Source organism: Schistocerca serialis, chromosome 12 (genome assembly GCF_023864345.2).
Source record: "Schistocerca serialis cubense isolate TAMUIC-IGC-003099 chromosome 12, iqSchSeri2.2, whole genome shotgun sequence".
Taxonomy (NCBI): Eukaryota; Metazoa; Arthropoda; class Insecta; order Orthoptera; family Acrididae; genus Schistocerca; species Schistocerca serialis.
Genome location: NC_064649.1, coordinates 144,418,768 through 144,442,215, shown reverse-complemented (window position 1 = coordinate 144,442,215; position 23,448 = coordinate 144,418,768). Strand labels below are relative to the sequence as shown.

The 23,448-nt window shown below is 40.0% G+C and overlaps 1 protein-coding gene across 1 annotated transcript in view; it reads right to left on the bottom strand.

Annotated features, from left to right (window-relative positions):
- The window catches only part of LOC126428006 (chondroadherin-like protein), a gene marked incomplete at its 5' end in the record, with an annotated part of 188,846 nt that overhangs the window by 62,822 nt on the left and 102,576 nt on the right, over positions 1–23,448 (bottom strand). The window contains 3 exons of the mRNA XM_050089889.1: positions 1,231–1,563; positions 18,213–18,380; positions 21,697–21,904. Coding sequence (XP_049945846.1) covers positions 1,231–1,563; positions 18,213–18,380; positions 21,697–21,904 — 709 coding nt within the window. The remainder of the gene's footprint in view (positions 1–1,230; positions 1,564–18,212; positions 18,381–21,696; positions 21,905–23,448) is intronic.

Genomic DNA, 23,448 nt, shown 5'->3' with positions numbered 1-23,448 from the left:
GCTCTGTGAAAACGTGCGGAGATGACGGCCCGAACTTTGGCATCCAGGGAACTGGCTGCCATGTCACGACAACACGCCCTGTCACACGTCCTTGCTCACCAGGGCCGTTTGGCAAAAAACAATATGGCAGTCGTACCCCACCCACCGTACTCACCAGATTTGGCACCTTGCGCTTTGCGCTATTCCAAAAAAGTTGAAAAGCTGTCAGTTTGACACTCTAGAGAGGATTTGAGAACCATCGCTGACGGTGATAAACAGCCTCAAAGAACAGGACTTCCAGAAAACGTCTGACCAGTGGCAGAAGTGCTGGGACCGATGTGAGGGTGCGGATGGGAACTACTTCGAGGGTGATGGTGACCGTTAGTGCAAAGGTAAGGTTTTCAACAGATGGCAGTACCAATCCTTAAAATTTTTGATAGCACCTCATAGTTTAGGAACACTCTATTGAATCAGCACATAAAATTCTGCTTTAAAAAAAATTTTGTTCGTGACAGGAAACAAACTGGTGCTTTCTGTTGACACTAGTTGTCATGTGAAAGATGTGACGGGCAGTATTTGTTTGGGCTGACTCCAGCTACATATTGCAAAAATGAAATTTCAAATATCTGCCAAAATATCAGAGAAAATGTACCTGATGGCTTAAGAGCATATCACTACACTGGCAGTACCTTCAGAGCAAACTAGTGGGAGTCATTTAAAAGTTGTGCACCGGATGAGCTCACCTGGTGTTATAGCCTATAAAACGTGGCATTGTGGTATCGACCCGAACACTCAAAGTAGTCCTAGTTATGTATATAAAAATATGGCATTTACATCATATACACGTTCCTGTAGAAAAGTTAGTAATGATGAAAAAATTCATTTATGGATGTAAGGACTTGGTGTACTTGCTGAAAATGTAACTGTAACTGGAGGTATTACTTTGTACTATAATTATTAATAAAGTGTGATCCTTGACCTCTGTAACTACTAGTCGTACATCACAAACCGGGGGCTCAAGGATGCAACAGTTTTGAAAAATTCAAAAACATAGTGCCGCACTGCCCGCTGAGCACCTAGTGAGTCGGTGACACAACCCAACCCGCCCGACTCGGTGCCACCTGGCCCGGACGCACCGGCTCATCTCGTGTACAACTTTAACTAGTTTGCACTGAAGGTGACTTGACCCGGTGCATTACCTCTTAATGAAAATGATAGGAAAGAGCTGTGCCACTCTGACGGAGAGCCCACCTGCAGCTGTGTGGAATTGTGGAAGGCGGCCTCACTGACGCTCTCGATGACGTTACGCGCGAGCAGCAGCCTGCGTAGACGGGGCAGGCGCGCGAAGTCGAGGTCGTCGACAGTTTTGAGGTTGTTGCCGGAGAGGTCGACCGTGTCGAGGAATTGCAGCGACGAGATGAGCTCCGCCGCAGGGAAGAAGCTGAGCCTGTTGTCGGCGGCGCGCAGTTCGCGCAGCAGCGGGTGCGTCCTCTTCAGCGCCGACGGGAACACGTAGCTCAGCTCGTTCCTCGACACGTCCAGCTCCTCGAGTGCAGTCGGCTCTGCGCCACGGAAGAACTCGCCCTGGACAGATGACACAGTTAAGGCGGGGCAGATACGTAGCGGGGCACACGTGAAGATTCCAGAAATAAAAAGACGAGCGAAAACATCGGTCTACCTTCAGAACGCACTACGGCAGTGATTCTGCGTGGCACGGATCTGACGAGTACTTGCTCGGTTTCTGGAGCTAAGTGCCTTAGACGCAACATAATTCCCACTGTAATGTGGTAGAGTGAGAAGCACATATTGAATTACTTGATACTTCATTTAATAAACTACTTGGTCCATATTTTGTTACAATTGTAGAAATTTCAGCTCGTGACGTCTGGTCAAATATGTAAAAGTGCAACCAGTTTTCCACATTGTCACATTTTTAATTATGCAGTAGTTTGCAGCAGGGCTATCAAAACATTAATTACATGTTTAGTTAAAGATTGATGATTCTTGATCATTAAAATTTGGTATCTTCCAAATCTGAAACTAAAAATGTTAAACACTCAGTACACTGTCATAGCCAATCTGTTTTGCTCTTTATTATGTGTCTCCCATTTGATTAATAACTGAATTCCGTGATCATAACTTCTTCAAAATTGTAACATTAAGTTTATTGATTTTAATTATAATTATGTATATGCTTGGGCAGTGGTGATTGCAAGACAAGTTGTCGTTGACAGAAGTTCACTGCAGGTCATTTTTTAGTTCAGATGTGCACACCAGACAGTACTGTTCAGAATCTGCAGAAAAAGTATTTTAAACAATGGAATATCAGCTTGGAATATCGACAGTGTAAGGAAAAGATAGACACTCACCGTAAAGAAGGCACGTTGCGCTGCAGACGGCCACAATGAGAAGACACTTAGCTTTTGGCCAGCACCTTCTTCAGAAAAGGAAACACACACACATTCATTCGTACGAGCTAGCACACCACACGCACACACGACCCTCATCTCGGACAGCTCAGATAGATCCGTCAGAGATAGTGGGCGTGTGTGTGTGAGGTGTGCTTGCTTGTGTGAATGACTGTGGGTGTCTTTCCTTTTCTGAAGAATGGTTTGGACAAAACATAAGGTTTTAAGTGTCTTTTCGTTGTGCTTGTCTGCAACTCAATGTGCTGTCTTTATGGTGAGTCTATCTTTTTCTTGTACTGCTGAAAAGTATTTTATGCTTATTAAAGTTCAGTTAAAATTGAAAAGTGTGTGGTCCTTCTTTCATTGCAGTGTCAAACCAGTTTCCACTGTAATTAAAACCCAAGGGGAAGAAAACTGGCTGAAGTGATATCAACACTTGTCTTTTGACATATTAATAAGAATGCAGAATGAGTATTTTTTATTATTTTTGTGCCTCGCATCTACCATCCTCTATCTAATGTGCAATACCCTTTGTTCTGATCATTCTAAAGAAGCAACTCACAGAATTATTAACTTTGTGCACTATTAAAATGGCACCATCTAAAATTTTACATCATACATCATGACCTGTAATTTGTAGGCGTAGATTTGGTGGCCAGTACTGTCCCAGATGTGTTCCATCATGTTCAGATATTCTTTTACTTGTCTACTTTTTTTTGCAGATGTGCTGTGGAGGTAAAAATGTTTGCTTGCATGCAAATTTTTTTGCATGTGCTATACCTATGTGCTATCTAACAACTGCTGGTAACAGGACTGGGGCAACCTGTTTTCAAAAACTGAATAAGTGCATGAAGATGAGTCCTTTGAGCTCAAAATGTATTGGGTATTGAAACAAAAATCACAAAGCAATAGAAGATGCTTTTCTTCTACCAAAGTAATACAGGCAGTTATGGCAACAACACTGACAATATTGAACAAAACTAAGTATAATAATGAATACTTTTCCCAATATGAACCTAATGAAAGAAATTTATCTATGTGGCTAAGCATCAAGTCTGTTGTTGAGCTCAATGAGACTAATTAGGCCCCATATAAGTAAATCAAGTGCAATGTACTGCGTTTGAACTGAATGACTTATATTATTGCTAATACTCATTAACTTAAATACAGTTCTCTACAGTTACAATATGAACAGGACAGGTTCCCCACATTACACAACAGCAACCTGAGAATCTGGTCTAATGAACACACCTGCTCATCGATTTGCCAAAGCTTGAGTGAACATTTATTTTGAAGAGAATACAAATGGAGTTTGACTTTTATCAATAAAAATGAAATGAGTAGAGGACAATGAATGACCAAATAATCCTAATAAACATAAGTACAGACACCAATGGTTTCCCTGATATGATATATGCACAAGTGCAGTCATGCACAAGCAAACTGATTATATGGATAAGTGAAGGGCCTACAACTCATAGTATTTTAAATGCAAGTGGAGTGATTTTAATTTAGATTAATATTAAAGTTTTGATTGTGGTTCTGCACAATGGACAAAATTAAAACAACTCTGAAGGAATTTAGGGCTTGTCTCAAACAGTGTGTGACAGCTGAAGCAAATGGAAGCAATGTAAATGAAATCCATGAAACTGTAATGTCATGAAGTTACAGCAGTGAAGTTATGGAACTCTTGTTTTTGTCATATTGATCATGACCAGTGTACAGAATGTCATATTCCAGCAGGGTAATGCATTGCAGATCACGCTACTTATGTCTCAAGGAATAAATGGACCTTTTACTGGCCTGTCCAGTTCCCCAAATTGCCATCCACACAGACTGTCTAGGATTTGATGGCGTACAGCCAGCAGCCCTCATGGACTGACTCAACTACACTTAAGACCCAAATTATGTAAATATAGGTGTCCCACAGGGTAGTGACCTTGGCCCAATATATATTTATATAAATGACTTCCCAGAGAGCATGAGGCATGGACAAACAATATTGTTTGCAGATGACTCAAATGTCCTAATCAGTGACAAATCACCAGATACACTGAAAGAAAAAGCCGAACAAACACTAAACATTGTACATGAGTGGGCATCCAATAATAAACTAACACTAAATTTAAAAAAACAAATGCTGTTAACTTCTATGTCTGCAAAAAACCACACTATAACAACTTTAAGTTAAACGATGAAACTATAGAATGTGTAGACTACACAAAATTTCTTAGTATGTTGACAGTCACTTAAAGTGGGAAGAACATATTAAAATACTTACTAACCGAATCGCTACAGCGTGCTATGCTCTTAGAATGCTGACTGCAGTGTGTGATACTACATGTGTCAGATCTGTATATTATTCTTATATCCACTCTGTTATTACCTATGGAATAACCTATGGAATATTTTGGGGAGTCAACAGTAAAAATATTCAAATAGTTTTCAAATTACAGAAAAGAGGAATTCGTATAATAACCAGGAGTGGCAGTAGGGCTCACTGCCTTGAACATTTCCAAACCTGGAAATCCTAACTGTCCTCTGTGAATACATTTTTCAAAGTATTATGTATGTAAAAAAAATATTGACTGTTATGTTAAAAATTCTTTAGTACACAGCTATGAAACTAGAAACCAATACAATCTGCATCTAGAGAGGAAAAATAAAGTTAAAACTCAGCAGAGCTTGTTGTACAATACCATTAAACTATGTAATAAATTACTAAAAAATATAAAAGATATTGATACAATTGGACAGTTCAAAACAAAACTAAAAAAAATTTTATTAAATAAAAGTTATTACGCAGTAACGGACTACCTGAATTAAAAAATGTACCGTAATTAAAGTAGTCTGCATTGTAATACATGAGGAAATAAACTATAAGAAAATTACATAAGGATATAAAACTAATGTAAGATACTTTAAAAATGTGTGTAAATATTAATTTTATGTGTATACATTGTACGTATATTATATTGTATATGCTGACAAAATCCACACAATGTAAATTGTTACATGGATTAATAAAGAAATCAATCAATCAAAAGCACATTCTACATATCGCAAGAAATTCCTCGAGATATTCGGAGGCTTCTGCGGCCCAATGAATACGAGAATATAATCGTGCCTGTGGAGGTGACACTGTAGCACCTGAATAACAGGTGATCAGCATGATACAGTTCTATCAAGTCTTGAATAGAATTAAATTGTCAGTTTATCACTAACTGAGACAAAATTAATTAAATGGAAAGGCGGAGTATGGCCGATCACAAGTGCACCTGCAACTCTATCACTTCTTCCTATTATTGTACAGGTCAATTACAGCCTACCTTCAAAACTGACTGTCCCCTTGAACATTCAGCATTGGGTTTGCAAATAAAACAGGTGTTTCAGTTGAGGCAGGATAAAATTAATTGGAACAGGGGAGGTCTTACAGAAGCAACAGAGATACTGCAATTGAATTAAAATCAGTGTTTTCGTCTTAATACCAAGACAGACAGTCTTTGGGAGAAGCCATGAAATCACAATTCTGAGAAAGTACAGGCACAACAAAGCTATCCATGGAAAAAGAATACACAAATTACACGAGGAAATAACATTGGGAGTTCATCCAGTATTTAGATAAAAATACTCAAGGTAGTGAGGGAGAACCAATCGAGGGAAATGTGCAAACAATTAATGAGCCATACAAGTGACTGAGATGAGGAATGAGGACACATTAGCATGTTGCTTACCACCGATGCACTGAAGTATAGTCGGTGGACTGCTCGAAGAACCAGGAACGAGCACGTGCTGTCGTCACAGTCACTACCGTAGTGTGCACCTTCTCAAAACATACTCAGACTTTAATGACTTATTTAAAATGTAAGCCTGGCTTCAAAGCAATGAAGTCCAGTGCATGGTGGGACTACAAATGGTAGCTGACTTACACGTTAATCTTCCAATGTATTATAATCGATGGACTGTGTCTAGATGCTGCTTCTGAGTGGGTCTCTACAATATGTGTCCCTCGGTTTTATTACATCAGTGGCGACAAAGCAGTGTGGGTAATCCAGAAAAAATTCTACGGTGTCAACCTGACCCGAGAGGTTGCACTGTCATTCCTGGGGCAGTTCAAATAGAGATGTGGGGACGCCCCTGGTCATCTCTCCCCCACTCTCCCTCAGCCCAAGAAATAAGGTCTCCCTCCACGAAACTGTGTCTGCGGACCAAGTACGAACGTAACAGCTAAAGTCTTCCTGTACAGCAGACTGCCATATCGGGACTATTTTGCTAATGTGGTTTCCAGAAAACTGAAAATTATGCAAACTGTCTCATCTGGTGGTGCTATATCCTGGGAATGTTGGGTTGGTTCAGAACTGCTGTGAAAATTAGTTATAAGGGTGAAAATTTTCTACAAGATTTAACAGCTCATTAATTACATACATAATCGACCTGTGATTACAGACACTTGAAACTTCCTGTTGCATTAAAACAGTTTCAGACCTGGACTCGAACCTGGGACCTTTCGCAGGCAAGAGCTCCGGCAATTGAGCTTCTCGAGTGTAAATCGCGACCCACTACCCTCACAGCTGTATTTCCGCCAGTGGCTTATCTTCTAGCTTCCGAACTTCACCTAAAGCTCTCCTGTATACCAGCTGTAGAAGTATGAAACTGGAATTTGGTTGCAATAATTACACGTCTGTTGTCTGAAAATGATAAACAATATTTTATCCAAAATAATCTCCACTGCTTTTTATACATTTCTCCCACATCTCCGGTAGGATACGAATGCCACACCAAAAAAACTGCTCTTCTTTTGAAGTGACCCAGTCAGCTAGCCGTTTTTGTACATTTTCATACAAATTGAAGCATTATTCAGTGAGTGTACCAGTGATGCAAATAGATGATAATCGGATGGAGCCAAGTCTGGAGAATAAGCCACATGCTCTAGTATTTTCCAGAGACATGCCTTTTCCACAACCTGGGGAAATGTTTCCAGAATGATTTTTTTCCTTCTCTATTCTGGAAACAATCTCCCAGGCTCTGACTAAGCCACGTCACCTGCCCGCGAAAGGTCCCAGGTTCAAGTCCAGGTATGAAATGCAGTTTTAATCTACTAGGAAGTTACATATAAGCCCGTGCCACTGGACAGTGAAAAATTTACTCTGGAAACAGTGATTTGATTTGTCATCTCCCTTACAGTCCGACAGTCCGAATCTGTACTCTGCTTTTAAATTGACCAAATATTTTGTATCTCTTCCATTGTAAGGCTCAACATAACTTATCTTTGGGTCTCTCAATGTGAGTGTGTGTGTTGTAACGGAACATATTAAAGGCTTTACTTTTCCAAAGTATGCGATACCCTCCAAATTCAACCAGTTTAACGAGTATTTATGATTATAGAAAAGTTATTGTGTATGTTAACAATGATTGCATAACATGTCTCCATAAACAGTCAACCCATTAAATTATCTTCTATATATATAAAACAAAGTCGGGTTTGTTACAACACTTATAACTCGAGATCTGCTGGACCAATTTTCATGGTTTTTGATTTCTTGGATTTGTCTCCGCCCTGAATAGCAGAATACATCTTAAAAATAATGAAAAATTGACGAATAAAAATTTTCATGGTTTTTGATTTGTTGGATTTGTCTCCGCCCCGAATAGCAGAATACATCTTAAAAATAATGAAAAATTGACGAATACTTGAAAAATGCGTTATTTTCCCTAAAAGTTCTTTAGTTTCGGAGCTGTCAAATTTTTTTGTCAAAATCTGTAAGTAATGATTGACATTTATGCATGCGTTCATAAACTATTTAAAATGGATGAATAAACTATTATGTGTATTTTTTTTAAAAAAGATCGAAAAATATTACGCGTGCGTTCAGAAATGTGTAATGAATACTTAATCATTTCCATAAATGCTCATTTGTTTATTACATGTCAAACATTTGTTGTCCAATCCTGTCAAATACTGTAACAACTATTTATGTGTGCGTTCAGAAATTTATTTTGTATAAAATGTCTCGAAAGTTCAGGTAGGTACTGTTATATTTTTTGTTTTAGATATTAATTTGTGTAAATTATTTATTAAATTAATTAAAGATTTATTCTACAGGTTAACAAAAGTGTAAATGTCTTTTCATAGGTTGTCTATGATTTTTCTTGATAAGCTATTGTCTATGTCTCGATTGTTTTATGTGGTTTTGTGCGAGTGCATATTCAGTATTACTATTAATAAAAATGCCGCGTCCTAGAAGATCTAATCTTTCCCAGCGGAGCCGTAATGCAATTAGGCAGCGGAATATCGCGAGTCAATTATCTGACGAAGAACGAGAAATTGCCCGAGAAGAGCGCCGCGTTAGGATGGAGCAAAGAAGGGCCTTAATTCGTGCTTCTCAAACACAAGAGCAAAGAGAGGCAGCCCGTGAAATGGCTAGATTAGAAACGAGAAATCGTCGAGCTTATCGTACAGATGAACAGAGGAATAATCTTCGAAGTGCAAGAAGAAATGGTTCAAGTATTGATTTGAATCGAGCAGCATTCTGATATGATTGCACCATCGACTACAGCTTGCATCGTTTAGTTTGCATTGGTCCAATGGACGTTGTTTGCCAGCATTGTGGTGGATTGAAGTTTGCTGGTGAAACGCCTGGTTTGTGCTGCCTTAGTGGTAAAGTGACATTGCCATTAGTGGTCCCGCCACCAGAGCCATTGCGTTCCCTGCTTTATGGCGAAACACTAGAATCACGACATTTTCTAGCAAACACTCAAAAATACAATGTCTGTTTCCAAATGACTTCATTTGGGGCGGAAATTATCGAAGAACACGGATATAATCCGACATTTAAGGTAATTTACGTTAAAAACTTTATTTTCTATGATTGTAAAAAAAATTTGGAATGTAGTTTGTTAGATTTCTGTATTTAACTCTGAAATAAAAATGGTATGTTATTTGGCTACGAAGTCTTTCGCGACGTATTTCCCGAGTAAAAATTTCTCGGTGTACATGTCGCGTCAAATCAGGATAAATCTCCAAGCTTTCGACCACTACCTCCATGGTCGTCGTCAGGGCTAAAACTGACTGTCGTGAGCTAGCGAGGTTCACACTTTTATATGCAAAGGTCGGCTTCTTATTGGCTGGAATACGTCAGCCATATGGCGCGTAGCGAAGTGGTGCCCTCTACTACCATAGATGTAGTTGCTATCCCGCGTTGCTTGCAGCGCCCTCCCTTAAATCAGGAGGTAAAGTGCGAGAAGTTTTTCTCTGCGATTTTTCTTTATCCAGTGCACTCTTCCAAGTGTTGCTAAGTGCATAGCCGCTGTCTCTATTAAAGTTATTATCGCTAAGTCTAATTTCGACTGCTTCCCGGATCACAGAGTCCCAGTAATTCGATGTGTGGGCTATTACTCTGGTTTCTTCAAATAAAATCTTATGCTTGTTAAGCAGGCTATGTTCAGCAACCGCTGATTTTTCCAAATACCTGTATTTCAGGTGGCGTTGGTGCTCGATGCAGCGGTCGGCAACGGTTCTTACAGACTGGCCCACGTAATTCTTGCCGCATTTGCAAGGAATAGTATAAATTCCCGGCACTCTTAAGCTGAGACTATCTTTGACTGGTCTCAACATTTCCTTAATTTTCCTAGGTGGTCGGAAAACTGGTTTTATTCCTTGCTTCTTCAGGACTCTGGCTATCTTGCTCGTTGTAGCACCGCAAAAAGGAAGCCGCGCTATGTGTTGGTCCTCTTCTTGTATGTGGCCGGCATCGTGTCTTACTTTCTTGGACAATACTGATTTAATTTCACCGGCAGAATAACCATTCCTCTTGAAAACAGTCGTTAAATGGTTGATCTCGGGACCGAGGTGTTCCTTGTCGGAAATAGTCCTGGCTCTGTGTACTAAAGTATTCAGCATAGCTCTCTTCTGAGACGGATGATGGAAGCTATGGCTATGCAGATATAAGTCTGTATGGGTTGGCTTCCTGTACACAGAATGGCCCAGTCGTCCATCCGGCTTTCGCTCTACCAACACATCTAAAAAAGGTAACTTCCCTTCCTTCTCTACCTCCAATGTAAATTTTATGTTTGGATGTACACCATTCAGATGTTCGACGAACTACTGCAGCGTGTCGCTGCCGTGTGGCCAGATTAAAAAAGTATCGTCGACGTATCTGTAGAAGCATGATGGGCGGAGGTGTGCACTGCTCAGGGCTCGTTCTTCAAAGTCCTCCATGAAAAAATTCGCTATTGCTGGTGACAGTGGCGAACCCATGGCTGTTCCATCTGTCATTTCATAATAATTTCCACTGTATAAAAAATAAGTGGTCGTCAAGGTATGCCGGAACAACTTCAAAATTTCTGAGGAGAAATGAGCAGACAACAATTGTAATGTGTCATCGACAGGTACTTTGGTGAACAGAGAAACCACGTCGAGGCTGACCATGATATCACTTGGGCCTATCTTCATCTGTTTTATGATATCAACAAACATTTTTGAATTTTTAATATGATGTGGGCAGTGACCAACTATAGGCGCCAACAATTTAGTTAAGTGCTTTGCAAGCTTGTACGTAGGAGAGCCAATAGCGCTAACAATCGGTCTCAACGGGACGTTCTCCTTATGAACCTTTGGCAAACCGTACAGTCTTGGTGGCCTAGGTGCTCTCGGCCGTAAGTTCTTCACCAGTTCGTCGGAGAGGCCAGAGTTTTTTAGTAGCTCCCTTGTCTTCCTGCTGAGCACCGATGTGGGATCCCGTCTGAGAACCCGGTATGTGCTGTCCTCCAGTAATAATCCAACTTTCTTATGGTAATCTGTAGCATTGAGGATTACCGTGGCGTTCCCCTTGTCAGCAGGTAAAACAACTAGATCTTCATCCTTCTGCAACAATTTCAGTCCTTGTCTCTCCTCTCTGCTGATGTTTGACTTAGGCGGTTTGGATGTCGCTAAAATCCGGCTAGTAGCAAGCCTTACGTCATCCGCTGCTTCTTGAGGAAGATGACGAACTGCTTGTTCCACTCCACTAATGATCTCAACCACCGGTAACTTACGTGGAGCTGGGGCAAAGTTCAATCCTTTACTGAGAGCCGAGATGGTAGCTTCATCAAGTTCCTTGTCAGAGAAGTTGATAACAGTGCGGTGAATGCCGTTGGACCCAGTAGTTCCTTGATCACGGTTAAGCCGCTCAAATTTATCGGCCTGTTTCGCCGTAGTCCTGCTTAAATTGGCTCGTTGGTGTGCCGCCAAAGTCATGTCCACCCATTCCCAGTCCAATGGTGAGAGGACTTCGGCCAGAAATAAATGGCAACTAAGTAACAGGCGAGCGTTCATGTCTAGTTCATACCTGGTATGACGTATCCTCTCCTTCACAATAGCATGGCTGGTCTTTCGTAAAATTCTGTTTACTGCAGCACTTCTGATGTGATGTTTGACGACTGCAAACTTCGGTACTACCTCCTTGTCACGACAGCGTTGTAAAAAAGCCAGATTGCTCAGCAACTGAGACTGTTTCAGGCGCAGCTTCTCCAGGTGACGAACGCTGCGCGCTATGTCCTCCCCGTAGAGGAAACTAATATGGCTACGAAGTCTTTCGCGACGTATTTTCTGAGTAAAAATTTCTCGGTGTACATGCCGCGTCAAATCAGGATAAATCTCCAAGCTTTCGACCACTACCTCCATGGTCGTCGTCAGGGCTAAAACTGACTGTCGTGAGCTAGCGAGGTTCACACTTTTATATGCAAAGGTCGGCTTCTTATTGGCTGGAATACGTCAGCGATATGGCGCGTAGCCATATGGTAGTAGAGGGCACCACTTCGCTACGCGCCATATCGCTGACGTATTCCAGCCAATAAGAAGCCGACCTTTGCATATAAAAGTGTGAACCTCGCTAGCTCACGACAGTCAGTTTTAGCCCTGACGACAACCATGGAGGTAGTGGTCGAAAGCTTGGAGATTTATCCTGATTTGACGCGGCATGTACACCGAGAAATTTTTACTCATGGTATGTTATTATTTGAAAAAAAAAAAAAAAAAAGTGTTTGTAAATCTAACTATAACTATGGCTTTGAATTTACAGATTCAAGGCCAGATTTGCCATCGCATTGGATCATTGCAACCTATTGAAGGTGCACAGCACAAATTCTTGCAAATATACTTCATGGGCAATATGGAAGAACAACTTGAGCGGTGTCAAGGGATCAACACAGCTACGAAAAGAGCAATTCTCCAAGATTTGCAGCAAATGATTCATGAACATCATGCATTGGTCAGGCTGTTCAAGACTGCTTTAGAGCGCATGCCAAGTGATGACTATAAAGTTGTAATCAGAGCAGATAAAAGACCAGCTGGAACACATGAACGCACATTTAATGCTCCAACAATCGATGAAGTGGCAATCCTGATTGTTGGTGAAAACTTGGAAACACGTGATATTGTGCTTACACGATGCAATACTGGGCAACTACAAAGAATATATGAAACTCACCGTTCTTATGACGCGTTACAATACCCGCTGATGTTTTGGCAAGGAGACGATGGATATCACTTTAATATCAAAATGATTAATCCATTGAATGGTAAGATCAATATCATTGTTTTCATTTTAACTTGATATACATTTTATTCTGTTTGCTTTTGGTACACAAAAAATGCTGTCACTCCTAGTTTAGTAGAGAGTAGCTGTAAGAGTTGTTAACCTATCAGGGGTTCTAAAATACAATTTTTACTGTATTTGTTTCAGGTGAGGAAACTACCAAGAAGGTTAGTTCTTTATTTAATAACGTTCGTGAATAGGGAATGAGAATATACGCCAAATTGCTTCATTGCAGTTCACATATCTACCAACTTGATAGCGCGTGATTTCATCGTTGATATTGGATGTTTGGATACCAAAAACCACCATGTCGCTCCCTTTCGTGACATATTTGCAAATGTATTTAATAGATTTGACCGAATTGCAATACTCAACATTACAATGTGCCTTGAATGTTTTGGAAAGAAGTGGCGAATATGGAACAATCCAACTGTTGTCAACTATGAAATCGTTTCCTTTCACTTTAGTTGTGATAGTTCTACCATTATCATCGGGCGATCGACGCCGATACAATGGATAACCATTGTTGCCTGTAATGGTCTCTGCCGTGAATTTTCGCAGATACCGTTTGGAACACTTGCCGTCGACCATGCACGGTGATTGGCGGTTGATAGTGCCACATGGTCCATGAATCATATTCGTGATTACAACATCATGTAGGTCTGGATTGGTTTCAGGAGCAGGAATCTCTGCACATATGATGTCATCTATTTGATCTGGCCGAATTCTGTCTACTAACCAAATTAGAATGTGAGCATGCGGTAGGCCTCGTTTTTGCCATTCGACTGAATACATCCAGCATTGAGTAATCCCAAAGACGTGTTGCTTAACAATGTAATTTATTAGTGACCGAATTTTTTGCTTGAAAACCCGTGCGGTGATGTCATGTCGATCACTTGATGTTTGTCTGGGAAGCAGCAATTGAATAATTTCCATCCATTTCGGATTACATGTAAATGTAATGAATAGATCTGGCCGACCATAATGACGAACATATGTCATTGCATCTTGCGCATATTCATGCATATGACGCGGGCTACCTGTGTATGTTGCTGGTAAAATAGTCAATCGACCAACATTTTCTGAATCTCCTTCTGTGCTTATTGCATCGCGTAAATGAATATACTCTTCCGAACGCAATTTAGCGTGATTCAACCGGATGAAAGTCAGGCACTCCGTTTCGATTTTAACGTACATGTCAACGCAGTATTGTTGAAGCAGTCGATGAAATCGCAACAAATAATTGTCAGAATTTTCACGAATCATCAAACGATATGCGTAATAATTCATCGAACTAACCTTCTTGGTAGTTTCCTCACCTGAAACAAATACAGTAAAAATTGTATTTTAGAACCCCTAATAGGTTAACGACTCTTACAGCTACTCTCTACTAAATTAGGAGTGACAACTTTTTTTGTGTACCAAAAGCAAACAGAATAAAATGTATATCAAGTTAAAATGAAAACAATGATATTGATCTTACCATTCAATGGATTAATCATTTTGATATTAAAGTGATATCCATCGTCTCCTTGCCAAAACATCAGCGGGTATTGTAACGCGTCATATGAACGGTGTGTTTCATATATTCTTTGTAGTTGCCCAGTATTGCGTCGTGTAAGCACAATATCACGTGTTTCCAAGTTTTCACCAACAATCAGGATTGCCACTTCATCGATTGTTGGAGCATTAAATGGCTCTGAGCACTATGGGACTCAACTGCTGTGGTTATCAGTCCCCTAGAACTTAGAACTACTTAAACCTAACTAACCTAAGGTCATCACACACATCCATGCCTGAGGCAGGATTCGAACCTGCGACCGTAGCAGTCGCACGGCTCCGGACTGCGCGCCTAGAACCGCGAGACCACCGTGGCTGGCAGGAGCATTAAATGTGCGTTCATGTGTTCCAGCTGGTCTTTTATCTGCTCTGATTACAACTTTATAGTCATCACTTGGCATGTGCTCTAAAGCAGTCTTGAACAGCCTGACCAATGCATTGGGACACGACAATCGCTGAAGCAATTATTTCTGCATCTCCAAGTCAGATACGCACATTATTTGCTATCATCATTTCGACATGCTTCCCATCGAACCCATGTGACCTGTGGAACAAATACAAATATAACATGTCAGAAGACATTTTATATCGAATTCGTGTCAGCTCAAGAAATCCCGATCTTGAGGCGAATGAGGAGATGCATAACCAGGCTTTGCTCTTGATCGAAGATATGTGTTACCTCATGTGCGACAGTTTGTTAGTTAGGTTAGGAATGCCAGCGCCAGATCGCGGAATGAATGACGCATTTAATAGAGAATTGGAACGTGAACGTGAATATGATCCACATGAACTAATCCAATCAGTTCAAACGAATGTACCACTGTTGAATCCTAAGCAGAAGGAAGTCTATGATACACTGATTAATGCAATTGATGATGGAAATGGTGGCTTATTTTTTTTTTGGATGCCCCCGGTGGAACTGGGAAGACATTCCTCATGTCATTGATTTTGGCCACTGTACGTGCGAGATCCGAAATTGCGGTAGCAATTGCTTCTTCTGGAATAGCGGCCACATTGTTAGATGGATGCCGTACGGCTCATCAGCGTTAAAATTGCCATTAAACCTTCAAACTACTGAACAACCGACATGTAACATTTCGAAACACTCCGCAATGGCCAAAGTTTTAGTAGCATCAAAAATCATCATATGGGACGAATGCACAATGGCGCACAAACGCGCATTGGAAGCACTAGACCGAACATTAAAAGATCTGCCCAATGACTCGAGATGTTTTGGTGGTTCAATGATTTTATTATCTGGCGATTTCCGACAAACACTACCAGTAATTCCAAGATCTACTGCTGCCGACGAAATAAACGCTTGCCTCAAAGCATCAAATCTGTGGCGATATCTAAACAAACTTCAACTGTCTGTAAATATGAGAGTTGCATTGTTGAACGATCTATCTGCTGATGATTTCTCAAAGCAATTGCTGACTATCGGTAATGGCCGTGTTCCTGTTGACGAATCGAGTGGTTTGATTTCATTTCCTCCAAATTTTTGCAATTTCGTCTCATCAAAAGACGAGCTTATCATCAAAGTATTTCCGGATATCATTGCTAACCACAAAAATACTAAATGGTTAAGTGAGCGAGCAATTTTAGCGGCTAAAAATAAAGATGTAGATGACCTCAATTTTATAATTCAAAATCAAATCGTAGGTACTCTGTATTCATTCAAATCTATCGACTGTGTAACAAACGAAGAAGAGGCCACTAATTATCCAACTAAATTTTTGAACTCCTTGGATGTGCCTGGTTTACCACCACATAATTTACAACTGAAGGTTGGCTCGGTAGTCATCATGCTTAGAAATTTAAACCAACCAAAACTATGCAATGGAACGCGTTTGGTGATAAGAAAACTGATGAGCAATGTGATTCACGCGTCGATACTTAAAGGAAAATTTAAAGATGAGGAAGTTCTTATTCCAAGGATTCCAATGATCCCAACAGATATGCCCTTTGAGTTTAAACGAATTCAATTCCCGATTCGTCTTGCCTTTGCCATGACGATCAACAAATCACAGGGCCAATCCTTGACTATTTGTGGCCTCAATCTAGAAAATGCGTGTTTTTCTCATGGTCAATTGTACGTGACATGCTCACGTGTCGGCAAACCATCCGCATTATTTGTTCTTGCGCCTGACCAAAAAACAAAGAATGTCGTTTACCACAAGGTGCTTGAATGAAAATCCGATTAATGAATTAATCAGAGTGTATCCCAACCTGCACAACATAGTTTTCAATGATTTTTTTTTCTGACATGTGTTTGAAATACTTAATTATTATTATTTTTTTAATTTTTATTCTCATTCTGTGTGTATTCATCATCATTCATCAAAATAAAATACTTTTATATTTCTATCTATATTAATATTATTTTGTATCATTGTATTACGTTCATCAAAGCCTAAATTAGTTCACCTAAAAGGTAACACGACATTCATTGACTGTTAGGCGGAACGAAGTTCGCCGGTTCAGCTAGTACTGAATAACTGACCCACACAAAAGTTAATTTCACTTGATCACTGATACAGCAAATGTCATCATGTAAAAACACTAAGTTCATCTTAAATAATTAATAGGAAGTACGAAAAATAGTGGCCAACTTCGGTATTATGGATCTCCTTAAATAAAAATCACCCAGTGAAACCTATTTGTTCACTAGGAGCGTTTTCACTCCGTATTCAAGTAATCACTCCTATTTTAGATGAAAACCAATGTAATTCTTAATAATTCATGTTATTTACTTATTTATGCAAATTAGAAAAGTCAATTGACAAACTTCTAAAAAACGGCCTTTTTGTAACAAAGAATTATTCTGTCAAGTCAACAAATCTGTCTGTCATTTTAATAACATGTTAAATTATGTCACTCGCTGTAAATTAATAACTTTTCTGCACAAATTATGATAACAGATGTACATGTGACTTATAAACTATATCGCTTTTTAGTAGTTCTTTGGCAATATTATAAATACAAGCAGCAAGAAGGGTCGGGGGTGCAGTCGGAATGTCACTTTGGTAAAGTGTGTTTGTGTGTTATTGTTTGAGGTGGATAAACAATGCAAAGAACATGTAAAGGAAGTACTACTTTGTGTTGTGTCATGGTCTTTGGTGGACAGTGGAATTAAGATGGCCACCAGAGTAATAAATATTTGAAGTTTACATGTTTGTTGGTTTCGCTCGTTCTTTATCATCAAAAGCACATAAAAAACACGGGACCTCATGTTTTTAACCCTAGACAACCAGATTTAGAGCCAGCATTAGCATCGAGACACAGCAGCGATCCAGCAAGCAGCAGCTATTACCACAATGCATTTTAATGGCGCCAACCCAACATCAAGTGCTAACAATGGAAGTGAAATAGTGCAATTATAGCAATTAGCAATATCTACGACCAGGCGACCATTACAGCATGTGCGCTAGGAAAGTCTCCTATTTACAATACCTCATACCGATTTTGATGATGGACAACAGTTCCAAATGGAACAGAAGGTTAATCATTTAATACTGTTACATTATGAAGGTCTCCACCAAATTTGATAAATATCACATCGGTGTTTCACTGTGCAACATTTTCCATTTCCACCTGTGTTTCAGTTGATACGGGACAGTGCCGTCTACTGAACTCGGCAGACCCTGCGCACTGACTGTAGTACCCGTGCCTTATAATACACTGGGCCCACCTTGAAGGCGGAGATTCTGTTGCCCTGGAGGCGCAGCACCCGGAGTGACGACAGCCCAGAAAAAGCGCCGGCCCGCACGTTGAGGATGGAGTTCTCGGACAGGTCGAGTGTGGTGATGTTGCGCAGTGCCGCGAATGCGGCCTCGGGCACCTCCTGCAGCTGGTTGCCCTGGAACACACGACACAGATCAGCAGTCAGGGGTTAACAACCTTCCACACATTTGGATTTCCAGCGGGTTCAGTTCAGCTACATTTTCATAGGTGCAGAAATGTGTCACAGCGTGTTGCGGATTAGGCTCGTGTCCTCTGCTGTTCGATTCAGGCCACAGGAACCTGCACATCAGAATGTGAAAAATGAAGAGGTGTGTTTTACAATTTGGTGATTGCAGGTGATAGAGTGATACCGCAACTACCTTCTGACACCCTTTAACTCAATGAAAGTTCTTACCTTCTGATACCTTTTATTCAATGAAAATTTTGTGATACTGAAATAGAGAAATATTTGAGCTTTTAAGAAAAGTTGATTTTTTTTTTTTTTTTGCTACTCAATAATTATCGTGCCATATCTCCTAAGCTATGTGTCAAACAACAAAATAATTTTATAGTTGGCATCAGTAGTATATGTTGATAACATCTGCAAATTTTATGGCCAGTACAGTCAGTAATAGTGAAGTAATATATTAAAATCTTATATCTGAAGCAGAAATTTTACAAGACCAGCATCTGAAATGTAGTAAGCAACAAACATTTTCCCTTAACATTTTTTTGTTGTGGAGTGGAAGTAAGAAAAAGTTTTCAAAAGGTCTGAATTATTTTTACAGTTTTTTGGAAGCTGGTGTGTGCTACAGGTTGTCCTAGATGACAGGATTCTTGTGTGGTTCACTGGGACAACACAGGTTCCAATGTGCCCCGCGGAACATTTCTCTAGGAGCGGGGCAGTGTGGTACCAGAGTAGTAGTAGTGATGGCAAAGACCAAATACGCTGCAGAGTGCTAGATCTGTTTGACACTCTGAAAGTAAACGCAAATTAGGGAGGATGAGGACTGTATATTATTGGGACAAATACTCGAGAAGAGCTGTTCATAGTACTGGCCACAATAACAACATCCAACTCATTAAACTATGATTAAGGAATCAGAACAAATATATTTACATATGTATTACAATGGATATAATAAAGACTTTAGTTGTTTTCTTCATGCTTCTTCTGATTTCTGCCCAAATTATGTCCCGTTTCATTCTTTCTCTTGAATAAATGATTCATTTTTCCTGAAATTGTAATCATTGTTTACCACTCCTTCTCATCCTTTTCCTATTAATAAATTCAAGTGTCCCACCATAATATCATTTTCGTCTCTTTTAAGTAGCAAATAAATTCTTTTATCTCACCATACGTTCTTTCGGTTTTTTCACCATCTGAAAAGTACTTGTATGGTTGCAGTGGGTTCTGGCTTTGTTTCTATCTTGGCTATGATAATCCATTCACTGTGCTGTTGATAGAAGCTTACCCATACTCCTGCTTTCTAATTCATTGCTGTACCTGCTGCTCCATTATCTCTATTGGATTACGTATTTACAACCTTGTAATCGTGATGAAGCAAGCTGGGATATTTTTACTTCCTCTCTTGTTTCTACATCTGCTTCCTTAAATTTGTTTTTTCACTTTTAACTAATTACCATTAACATACATGAGTATAATTTGCATTTTCATTAAAGAGAAAGGTTGGCCCTCAGTTTTAAAGAACATAACACCAGATCTAATTTTGTGCTTAGTTTTATGTATGTAATTGTTTTTCTAATTTATTTTGAGTATTCCTAGTTATTATCTTTTGTTACAGAGTGAAATCAGTATTTGTTTCGTAACTTAAATTATATTGTTGAGATATAAACAAATATAAATTCTGTACTAATTATAAACATTTGGAGGAACAACTAATAGCATTCTTTAAGTATTTATTTGGCTCTATTCGAAAACATGTTAGCAAAGCCAGCTCTTAATTAATTCCAAAGTAATTATTAGCTTTGTCAAAAGTATTGTTTGCATAACTATATACATTAATTTCATGATTTAAACAAATAATTTGGCCTAACTCTCGCAGTAGAAGAAACTGTTAAAAAGAACCAATTTTTTGATGTATTCAGTTAATTCAATGAGTTGTTTTAATTGTAATTTCTGTAAATTAAACTTCAAACAATGTGTGGTTTCAGTGCCTATTATTGTGAGGATATATAAGGGGCCAATTTTTGGTCATGAGACAGTCAGTCCAGGGTTGAGTTTCAGACGAGGAACCTGTATTGGTTAGATCAACCGCAATGACAGTGTCTGTTCCATATGTACCTTGTTATTCTTCAAGAATTGTGTGGTTAGGTTTTTACTGCTCATAGATGTTCAATAGCAAATTATTGTAGCAGTATGTGGAAGTTTGGCTGCAAACTATTAATGAGGCTTATCAAAAGTTAAACAATAGTACACTAGCCATATTAAATGTGTATATGGGGGGTTGTGAACAGTGAAAGTAAACAACTGTGAAACTCAGATGTGCACCTGTCGGCTACATCATTTAAGTGTTTGATTTCCACCCCCCATTTTTCAGCCAGTATAGCAATGCAGTACTTCAAGACTGAGGACAACAAACAAAGAAAAAAAAAAAAAAGCAGGCGAACGTCACATAACCATTGGAACGAAAGTGCCATTCTTCCGGATGGACAGCACTCTGCCAATTACCACTATATCTAACTTGAACCTCCCCATTTTACATTTTTAGTATACTTACCTGATTAAAAGTGAAGGGGTCACTGGGGTGTCATCATGAGAGAGAGAGAGAGAGAGAGAGAGAGAGAGAGAGAGAGAGGCCTTATGCTGGGGCAGGGCTGGAGATGCTGAGTGACATTTTAAGTCCTGTGCAGAATGTGTCTAGACAAGGAACAGGAAGAAAGGAACAAACAATCGTCACCTGCAGACCGCGAGTTGGCAGATGGGATATGTCTATAGCGGTAATGATGCAATGTAACTGAGACTCTGGGTAGACTGACCTCGACTGGTCATGCAATAGAAGGACGATTGCGGTCTCACCTTCAGATTGATAGTCATCAGATAAGGACAGAGCTCCATTAGTATCTGAGTGATGTCATTTCCCTCGGCACGGACTGAGCGCTGAGGATGAGAATATGTGAGAGCCAGGTCAAACCAGAGCCGAGTAGTGCCATGCTGTGGACACATCGAGGTGTGAACTAGTAAGAGTGGGAAATAGTGAGCTCTTACCATGAAACAGTCCACAGGTTGGGATAGCACTCCAGCAACATTGGGGTAATGGACCTGCTCCTTATAGCATGGAGATATAGAACCCGTCCAGCAGGAAACGCAGATAATGTGGCCTACCACTGAAATTCGTGGTCCTCGAGATGGGACACGGCTTCGGTAGCACTCGAGTGAATGTTTAGACAGGGATGAGGAAGAGAAGAGAGACACCGATCTGCATTCTTACCTTGAGACTGACAGTCCGCAGGTTGGGACAGGGCTCGAGCAGTGCCGGAGTGACGTGCTTCAGCCCCACGGAGGACAGGTCGAGCACCTGCAGCTGGTGCAAGCTGCGCAGCGCACTGCCCCCGAGTGCTGGCCCCAGCTGGGGGTTGGAGCTGAGGTTGAGGTGCAGCAGCGACGTCAGGTTGGACAGGGGTGGCACCTCCGTCAGCCTGTCGACATACGTGCAACACGTCTGTCAACAGCACGTCGTAGTAGACTCTGCTGGTATCATTAGAGGTGTCTGACCTATAGACCCTTCCAGACAGAACTATTAAGCATGAGAAAATGAAGAAGCATGCACCAAATCGAGAAAACAAGAAGAAAATGCAGAAAGTTCACGCTTGCTGCAACGAGACTACACATGTATGATTCTGGAGTACAGTAGTAGGTGATACAGATGTAATCAATCGTACAACATGATACAGCTTTTGCCCTGTAAATAATTTGTGACACTAGTAATGTATATTTTCTCGATGTGAATTCACTGACTTATTTTGAATTTTGGGTCCTACAATTTAATGACTGTCGATCTAATGCTTATGCATCTTCCATTTATGTTTTCTTTGGCTAGTAGTAGTAGTAGTAGTAGTAGTAGTAGAAGTCGTAGTCGCAGTAGAAGAAGAGAGTCAGATGTGAGCTGTGATGGAGAGAAGCCGAAATGTAATGCGCTTCTGATGTACAGTTGTGGGATGTATTCTTAGTGTTTCATAAGTGTGAAAAAACTGATTTGTAGACATTCAAATGTGAATAATACATGCTAAGTGACTCAAACTGGTTTTCGATTTTAAAGAAGTTACATTTTATACCCATTTACATTTTGGATTACATGACAGAAATTCAGTATTGAAGGAAGAAATTTTGCACACTAGTGACAGCAGGAACAAGATTAACATATTGTTTTTGAACACCTTAAGATCCTGGAAACCTCGCACTGATATCATACCCTGTTTACTTTCCAGAACAATGAGCAACAACTACAGCAGCAACAACTATTGCATTGAATGAAAATATGTGTACTGTTCTCAAATAACAACTTTGCATGATTTCCAGTGCGCACTGATAACGTACCCTGTTTGGTTTCCACATCAATGAGCAACAACTACTGCAGCAACAACTATTGCGTCAAATAAAAATATGTGTACTGGTCTCAAATAACAACTTTGCATGATTTCCAGTGTTATCAAAAATCGTTCTAGATTCCATACCCTGCAGTTGGCTTTAACCAAGTCTAAATATGCTTTCATTAAAAAATATAATTAATAATATTTCAATTGTAGGCAGGACAGGGTTCCATTAGGTGTCTATTACTGTATGTCCAAGACACTCATACTTTTTCATGATAGAGATCAGATATACACTAACAGCAGAGAAAATTGCTAGAAGGACACATGTAAGTGAAATAAAGTTCACACTCTACAAGTACAAGTATTTTCATGGGGGGTGAGTGTCTTACCCCTCTGCCCTGCTTGTGATTACTGACTGACTTCTCTCGGATATGTCTGGCTTTTATATCACCTCTGAGCTACCACAATGCCATCTGATTAAGAGTGTTGTGTCTAAAGGCCTATAATGTTTCTGTTGCGGCACACGAGTCTGTCAAACATTATTGAAACAAAGATAACTCTCCCTAGTTACAGTTGCAGTAACCTTATATGATGTCACAAGGATGGTGCAATGCACACTTACTGCTGGTCACCAACTCGTGACACCTTTA